The sequence below is a fragment of the Papio anubis genome, chromosome 15, assembly GCF_008728515.1.
Source record: "Papio anubis isolate 15944 chromosome 15, Panubis1.0, whole genome shotgun sequence".
Lineage (NCBI taxonomy): Eukaryota > Metazoa > Chordata > Mammalia > Primates > Cercopithecidae > Papio > Papio anubis.
In genome coordinates, this window is record NC_044990.1 from 316,062 (window position 1) to 325,385 (window position 9,324).

The following is a 9,324-nucleotide window of genomic DNA, read 5'->3' on the forward strand; positions in this document are numbered from 1 at the left end:
CTCTGCCATTTCTTGTGAGTAGGGAAATGATAGGAGATTATACTTGGTCGCCTGTGAACAGGACTGTCCCTGGGATAGGGCAGTCAGGGGCGCCGCTCTGGCTCCATGGTTGGGGATTGGGATGCTGCACCTTACCCTTCTTTTCCAAATGTAATTAACGTTTGGTTTCACCATTTTGGTCTATCATGATAGCCCAAGAAGCCAGTGAAAAATTACAGCATGCCAGGCGCAGTGGCTCATGCCTGTAATTTTTGCACTTTGGGAGACCAAGGTGTGTGGATCGATTGAGGCCGGGAGCTTGAGACCAGCCTGCTTAACATTGCAGAACCCCGTCTCTACTAAAATTACAAAAATGAGCCAGGCATGGTGGTGCATGCCTGTAGTCCCAGACTCTTGGGAGGCTGAGGTGGGACGATCACTTGAACCCAGGAAGCAGAGGTTGCAGTGAGACAGGATCTCACTCTGTTGCCCAGGCTGGAGTGCAGTGGAGCAGTCATGGCTCACTGCAGCCTCAACCTCCTGGGCTCAAGCGATCCTCCCACCTCAGCCTCCCAGGTAGCTGGGACTACAGCTGTGCACCACCACAACTGCCTAAGTTTTAAATGTTTTTTAGAGGTGGGATCTCACTGTGTTGCCCAGGCTGGTCTCAAATTCCTGGGCTCAAACAGTCCTCCCTCCTCAGCCTCCCAAAGTGCTAGCATTAAAGGCCTGAGCCACTATGTCTGGCCAGGCCAGCTTTTTTTTTTTTTTTTTTGAGACAGAGTCTCACTTTGTCGCCCAGGCTGGAGTGCAGTCGTGCGATGTCTGCTCATTGCGAGCTCCGCCTCCCGGGTTCCCGCCATTCTCCTGCCTCAGCCTCCTGAGTAACTGGGACTACAGGCGCCCACCACCACGCCTGGTTCATTTTTTTTAATTTTTAGTAGAGACGGGGTTTCACCGTGTTAGCCAGGGTGGTCTCTATCTCCTGACCTCGTGATCCGCCCGCCTGGGCCCCCCAAAGTGCTAGGATTACAGGTGTGAGCCATGGTGCCCGGCCTCCAGGCCAGCATTTTTTGAGAGCTTACCTCTGTCCTGGTTGAATTTCCCTTCAGCCTAAACCTTCTTCCACTTTCCTTTATAAGCTTTTATAATAGACTATTAAAAATAGAAAATTTCCCATATTCCTATATTTACTAAAGTCCTTTTCCTGCCCTTTCTCTAAGAGCTGCTGGGCACAATGCCGGTTTGGAGCTTTCAGAGTGCCCTGCTCCACTTGGAGAAGGCGCTGGAATATATTTCTCCGCCCCCTCCTCCCAAAAGGCTCCTGCCTATCCTGTCTTTGTGCACACTGCTGTCCTCAGAACTGGGTGTACAATATATCCCTATTAACCTCTGGGGAACTACTGCAGACTTAGATTATGTGTAAAATGCAAAATAAATAGGAATAATGTGCTTTGAAGAGGCAGCACAACAAAGTTATTTATCACGTGGGTCTTGGGGCTACCTTGCCTGGACTCTGGCTTGATCTGGGCCATATCACTAAACCTCACTGAGTGCTGAAACTTTCACCTCTGGAATAGGAATAGAAACAGTACCTGTCTGAAAGCTTTTGTAAATGATAGATGAATTAATTCGTGTAAAAGGTTTTCTTTTTTTTTCTTTTTTTTTTTTTTGAGACAGAGTCTCGCTCTGTCGCCCAGGCTGGAGTGCAGTGGCGCGATCTCGGCTCACTGCAAGCTCCGCCTCCCGGGTTCACGCCATTCTCCTGCCTCAGCCTCCCGAGTAGCTGGGACTACAGGCGCCCACAACCGCGCCCGGCTAATTTTTTGTATTTTTAGTAGAGACGGGGTTTCACCGTGGTCTCAATCTCCTGACCTTGTGATCCGCCCGCCTCGGCCTCCCAAAGTGCTGGGATTACAGGCGTGAGCCACCGCGCCCGGCCCGTAAAAGGTTTTCAAACAGTAGTACTTAAATGCTGAATTACTCTACATGTTAGCTCTTAAAATGTGCCCCTGCCTTTTGGAACCCCACAGTCCAGTAACTGATATGATCTACTTGTATGATATTCTAAGGAGGATACTTGTGTTTCCTTTGTCTCTTCAATAGGCTGAATATTCTGAACTGGTCGAAACATTACTGTCAAGTCAGCAAGACCCAGTTATTTACCAGAGATTAGCAGATGCCTTCAACAAGCTCACTGCAAGCAGCACTCCTCCCACGCTGGACCGCAAGCAGAAGATGGCCTTCTTAAAGAGTTTAGAAGAATTTATGGCAAATGTCGGTGGTCTCCTTTGTGTAAAATAAACAACGTAACTTCATGCTTTAGATCCTTTCTGCAAAGTGCACTGAATTGCTGAAAGTTGACTTGAGTCTTGTCCTATTCCTCAGTTCATTTGGCCATTTTGGATTTTGGAGAGCCTGAAACTTTGATATGTATGTAATACAGTGAAACAGGAGAGGTCAACTTGGCATCAGCTTCTGCTGTTAAGTGTTAGCCACAATCTGTCATACATATGTCTTTTAGATTTTGAATGATGATTTAAAATTTTCAAAATGAAATTCCATATATGTGCAAACAGATATGGGCACCACGAAATACATATGCAGTGCCTTTTTCCTTTTAACCTAGGTGGCTAGCCAAAGTTTAGAATTTTTGTCATTAAATATGAAATGGATATATGCTAGGCAGTGTTTCTCAACAGCTCCATAGATCGCCTGCATCACTTGAGGAGCTGGTGAAAAGGTAGATTCTTAGGCCCAGCGCCATCTGTAGACCTTCAGAGTCTTAATGTCTGGTTGCTGGGCCCAGGAGTCTTCATGTTAATAAGCTTCTCCTTCCCGTCACCCCAAAAGTTTTGAATCAATGAAAGAGACATTGAAAACTCTTCAGAGGTTTTACGCTTTCTAGCTTTTCCTCCCTTTGATGATTGGGTTTATAATTCAGCAGGAAGGGGAGACATCACCAGGGGTTTGTTGGCTGTTTCTTCGCTTGCTTTCTTGCTTGCTTGCTTTTCTTGCTTTCTGTCTCTCTCTCTCTCTTTCTTTTCTCTCTGTCTCTCTTACATCAATCCAGCATTGCAGGTTTTGTGTAATACAAGTCACTAATCATACTCTGATGCCTGAACTTGAGGAGGAAAATACATGTATATTTTTGTTCTATAAAAATAACCTTAGGAACTGTAGCCATTTCATTGCCTTAATTTTAAGAGGAAAGTACAAAAACAGCTGATTTGTTTTAGTAAGAAACCACGTCTTGATGCTTCAGAGTTGGTTTAGGGTGTTAGCTGCTATGAACCTGTTGCCCCTTTCGATCGTGTATTTATGTAGATTTATCAGTGAAATGAAAGGCTTGTTCCCGTCTAGTCTAACTTTTTGAGTGTGTTTCTATCCAGCCACATAGCCCGTATCTATTCTAAATGGCTTGCTAAAGCAATAATTATTTTAAAGGATGTGAATTACTGATTCACACAGACTATTGCACGTTGGGGCATTAGGGGCAATAATTCTTCTCCAGTCATGGGAGCCAGTGAATTTAATTTCAGAGATTAAAAATTCACTTTAGATCCTCTAGTTAGATCTTTTAATCAGGATTTTTATACAGCTGCCATGCTCCCCTAATTCAGTGTGCCAGCTTACATTGTGGAAATAAAAGCTAATGTATACACAGCAGACATATGAAACTCCACTCATTGCAATACTTTCACAACACAGTGACAGGTAGAGGACTCTGGCACAGGTGCACTCATGAAACTCTGCTTCCACCATGTTCCTGACACCTATCTGCTACACCATTCTGCAAATACAGTTTTTCTACCTGACTGCATATAGCATATATGTCATTACATGTGATACTGTGCAAAACTTTGTATAATTCTGTGTTATTAACAGTTAACAAAACTGGAGCATCTAAATTACATCCAACCTGTGCATGTGATGTTAGGTAGATGTGAATGCAGGGCCTTGGGCCATAACTTACATTTCTCTCAATTTGATCACCATCGAGTCACAATTAAGGGGAAGCAAAAACATCTTGAAAAGACTGCTAGGAAGGAAACTAATACCAGTCATCCTGAAGTACACGTTTCTGTATTTTAAAAAATACTTTGATGCATTTATTTTTTGGTGTTTTTTTTTTTTTCCCTTAAAAAACCTGAAGTGACATGCAGCAGTAATCTGTTTGTTCTGCATTGTTCTTGGTGTTGTGTGTCCCAGCGCCCTCCGGCTTTCTCAGCCGCTGTGAATTATGTGTATCTGTGTGTGCTAAGTACAGTGTCTTTACCAAAGGGCACTGAAACACACAATTGACTGGACAGGTCCACGCGCCATGACAAAACTATAATCAAGTTCTTAAAAATAAAGATGAGTGGGAAAGGAATGCCTTGGTAAGTAAAAAGGCATCTATATTTAACAACTTTTATCCAGATGGCAACATATTTGCAGAATTTGCCCAGATCCTATTACAGTACTGAAAATAGAAAATCTCACCTCCATATTCCTGAGGTCTAATTTCATTAGACTAGTTTTAGTTTAAAAAGACCTTCCTCAGATTGGACCAAATAATACTTACGAGATCACCAGAATGTTGAATGTTGGCACACTGGGGTGAGGAGAAGCCACTACCATTTTTTAGGTGATGGGGATGCCACTGAGTTGCAACGGCTAGACCTTTTCAGAGTGGTTGTGTGCGTGTTTGCCTGATTGGATGCTTGTTCACTTTGTGTTTTATTTTGTCCAGTTTTGTCTTCAGCGTGTTTATTAACTTCTCCTGTCTTGTTTTGTTTTAATGCTCTTGGCCCAGTGGGTCTCAAGAACACTGGCTTAATTCTAGTCAGTTGATTTTTTTTTTCTGTTAAAACTGACTGTTGTTAAAACATTTTTTAAAACAAAAACATTATTTGTACCCTCTTTTATATATGTCAAAGGGATACTGTCAAGTATTTCATTTTTAGATTTTTGTTTTATAAAATTTCTGTTGTTCGTATAGTATCCTTTAACCTCTAGTTTTCCATACATCCTTTGTTTCTCATTTTCCTTGACCCATTTATTTCCCAAGGCACAATCACGAAAGACTTTGTACTTTCACAGTCTGTTACTGTAGTAGCACCTGTAACTGTGTTCTTGTTTTGTTAAAAGGATTGATTTGCTTTCATGGTCCTTGTGCTGGATGGGTGGCTGCCTCAGTAGCAAAACTACCTGACAGTATTTGACAGTGTCCTTTCCAACACCGTTATTTGGGTCTTACAGGCTGGCCACCTCTGTTAGAACACAGTCGCATGTTAACATCACTGCATTGAGTTTTTGTCTGGTGTAAAGTGTGACATTTAATGTAAACAAACTGCAGGGTTTTTTCAAACTAATTTTAAGAATTTAGTCTTATTTCATTGTAAACGGTGTATCTAATTATTTACATTACTCTGTTCAGATGAGATGGTTACTACTACTTGTCCACGATTTTCATTTGAAAAGCAAGTATCTATACAATTTCCCCCCAGTCAGCATTATTTAACACTCCGCTTAACTGTCTTTGAACTTTCTCTTTTACCAAAAATGTCAAGTCTTTATAGTTGTAATATCACCATGTTTCCCATTTCTGTTAATACTTCTATGAACCCCTCAAGTATTGAAGGGAACTAGCTGTCAGTTTCAAGGATTACAAGTTTGAGTCTCCTAATATACAGCATCATTCTGAACCCTGAAATAATACTTTTCTCTGTTACAATTTTTATCTGTGTGCCACCTCTGTTGTTAGAGGTGGTTGTCAGTAGACCTTACTGAGTTAGCTGTCTTTGATGAGGAGTTATTATTGGTTCCTGAATAAAACATTAACCTTTTAAGTCAGAAGGAACCTCAGGACTTCTTCAGGTTTGTTTGTGTTTTTTAAAACCAGAGAATGAGGAACTGATTTGGCTATGAGGTTTAACATTATAATTTTCTGTAAGCTTTCCCACAAAACAACATTGTTGATTTGAGGATATTATAATGTGTTAAACTGTTTTTTAAATGTAAGTGGTTATTCTCCGACTTGGTAACTATGTTCTGAAAACACTGCATTTAAGAATTTTTAAAAATTGGTTTTCTAAAATTAAAATGTCCAAATTAGGCATATTGCTGAGCTCACATTGATGTGAAGTGCCATGGTTCCGGCTGAATTTTAAGCATATTTTCATTTAGATATAAAATATGTGAAGTATGCTTGGTTGATTACAGTGGGAACCCATGACATAGTTAACCAAAGAATATGTTTGGTTCAATAAAAATAGAAGTTTCATACTGGGCATTCATTCTGTTTTAAGGGAATGAATGAAGAATCGGTTTCCTGCTGTAGTGTTCTGTGGGGAAGTCTTAGTAAAGACCGGAATGCTGAGGTCGGCTGTGGCAGTTCCCTCCTCAGAGTTGGGTGGTGTGGCTTGCCCATTACCCACGTGAAGCTCACATCGTTACCCTCCTCTCCCGCTGCGGTTGGATCTTTGCCTGTTCCCAGGCCCTCCCAGCAATTGGAGAGGTGGGTTTTTTTTTTTTTTTTTTGGTTTTGGTTTTGTTTTCTTCCCCCCAGTCTGCATTCTTAGGCCTCTTAGCTATTAGGAACTGTCAGATACATACTAGTAGCTAATTTTCCTAGCCTGAAATTACATACTGCATCTGCACTATGTACCTACTGGGGATCTGACCTCAAGTGTTTTCTGAGCCCAGGCTTCCTGGTGTGGTGTCTTTTACCACATAAAATTATTACAGATTGCAAATGTTGGTATTGTGATTTGATTCTCTGTAGAAAGAAGCTCTATGCAGTGAGTTTGTGGTTTAATGGTCACAAAAATGTCAGCACTGCTACCACTCAGCACGTGTAAAATTTTTTAAATTTATAAATATTAAAATTTTAAACTTACACTAAGACTTTTCAGTTTTTTTTAAAGACCCAGGGATGAGTGTACTATTTAAATATTACCTCTATTAACATAACTAATGAAGGTATAAAGTTGCATTTAGTTTTTCAGAAGATGCTGCAATATGGTTTTAGGAAATAAATTAAGGCTATGTATTGAGCCAGTTATAGGCTGAATATCAGGTTGATAAAATTTTATTTGTATTTTTAAAATTCATAAATGGGAGTTAAAATGTGTCTTGTCACTAAATATTTTTATTACATTTTTGTTTTGACCATGTGTGATTTGTTCATGGGTATTTAGCTAGATTGTTTTATGAAACTCCTTGAAATGGTGCTAGTTTCTTTACCATTATAGGAAGATTGACACTGGGGACATTACACAGTCCTAAAATAATTTTAAACTTAAAAAAATGAAGACATCTGTACAGATAAAAATCAAGATTTCTATTACCTTCTGGGAGAACCCCTGGTACTCACAGAATATCCAGTATTAGAAATATAACAATTTTGTCTATATTTTATAATATTTATCTCAGCCCACAGCCTTAAAAACAATTTCACAGTTAAGTGATTATCTTTGGTGCATATTTAGTAAATACTTTTAGCAGTTTGAGTCATTCTTTTTGGCCTTTCAGGGAAAGTGGTGAATTACCATCTTATGGTGTGCTAGACAGATCCACCCTTTGCCTAGTGTTAAATCTTGTAAACATATGAAGTGAAAAGTTAATTTTTAAAGAAAATGCATTTTTAAAATGTTCATTTTTAACCTGAATTTGCTTTGAATATTCTTTGATTTGTAATGTTGTTATTTAGGTTATATTGAGATTTATTCCCCTCCAAAGGTGGATAAAGAAAAGTTGTTTAAGAAAACCAATTAGAGTGTATTTTTGTTTCCTTTCTTTCATTACCAAGTGTGGGGCCGTAGACACAAGCTAATCATCTGTCGTTTGAGAGCCACAGATGATTTCAAAGGTCCCAAATATATAAAAATCTGTAACTGCTTTTTTAAAAGACATCTTTAATGGGGCTCTCCAAAAATACAGTTTGGTTGCTTATGAGTGATGCCTTTGACTGGCTGATTAGATTATAAGACAGTTTTGTTTGTTTGTTTTTTGAGACGGATTTTCGCTCAGTCGCCCAGGCTGGAGTGAGTGGCGCAATCTCGGCTCACTGCAAGCTCCGCCTCCCGGGTTCACGCCATTCTCCTGCCTCAGCCTCCCGAGTAGCTGGGACCACAGGCGCCCCCTCCACGCCCGGCTAGTTTTTTGTATTTTTAGTAGAGACGGTTTCACCGTGTTCGCCAGGATGGTCTCGATCTCCTGACCTCGTGATCCGCTCGTCTCGGCTTCCCCAAGTGCTGGGATTACAGGCGGGAGCCACCGCGCCCGGCCTTCTTTTAAACATGTTTTTTTAAACATAGGATCTCAGATCGGGTCTTGTGCATTCTATCTAATCTCAAATGGCAATTCAGTTTGACTTCTTTTAAAACTAAGTGGAAATGGTATATTTGGTGAAATAAATGAAATAATCTTGCTGGGAAATTCCACACAGCACCCCCGGCAGCATCCTGTCTCAGTTCTGGTGTATAATTCAACCTCCTACTGAGCGTCCCTATAAATTATTTTTAATATATAGCATGAGAGTGAACTGAGGTAAGTCATTGATGTTTCCCAGAGATGATGAATGAACAGAAACAAATAGGATCTGCTAAACATTTTATCCCATAGTAGTGAGCAGTTTTGTTCTTGTTTTGATAATGTTCATTTCTGCCTACTTTACCATCTTAGGCTTCACATACTCCTTTAAGAAAGCCCAAGATATATTGAGTAGTGGAACTTCTTATTTGTACACCTGTTTATAACTGCACTGCCCTGGATGTTACGGTTATTTCTAAGGACTTACCTGGTAAAGCTAGTTGAACTGGTAGACTGCAGGGTAGAGGCAGACCTAGATTCAATCTCTAACTAAGCTACATAGGGCTTACATTAATTTCCACAGGTCTGTTATCCATACCATGAGCTTATAAGTGTTCCAAAGAAAAAATTTAAAAGTGATGGATAAAATACAATAGTAGATGTTCAATAAATTCCATTGTATTTAAAGATGATTTCTGAAAACACATTTCATTTTATTAGATAAATGTATCCTAACACTAAGTCTGATACCTAATAGTCAATTGCTTTTAAATACATGCTGTAATATCTTCATATGATACTACGTTGTAGCCCTAGCCACAACCACCCTAGGGATATTGGGGTAGAATTCACCATATTTATTTACTGTATCTTTTTTTTAATGAGAAAATGGATATATTTATGTCAACTATCTTAGTCTGTTCTATTTATGTCAACTATCTTAGTCTGTTCTATTTAAGTCAACTATCTTAGTCTGTTCTATTTAAGTCAACTATCTTAGTCTGTTTGATGCTGTTACAATACCTGAGACTAAAGAACAGAAACTTA

The 9,324-nt window shown here is 39.9% G+C and overlaps 1 protein-coding gene across 7 annotated transcripts in view; it reads left to right on the forward strand.

Moving 5' to 3' along the window:
* The window catches only part of XPO4 (exportin 4), a 109,744-nt gene extending 102,610 nt beyond the window's left edge, over window positions 1-7,134 (forward strand). For all 7 annotated transcript variants that reach the window (XR_639490.4, XM_009191570.4, XM_021929453.2 and 4 more), the window contains one exon: window positions 2,086-7,134. Coding sequence is in view for 6 of the 7 variants with exons in the window: in XM_009191570.4 (XP_009189834.1) it covers window positions 2,086-2,283 (198 nt within the window). In the remaining variant the exon portion in view is untranslated. The remainder of the gene's footprint in view (window positions 1-2,085) is intronic.
* The last annotated feature ends 2,190 nt before the right edge of the window (window positions 7,135-9,324 follow it).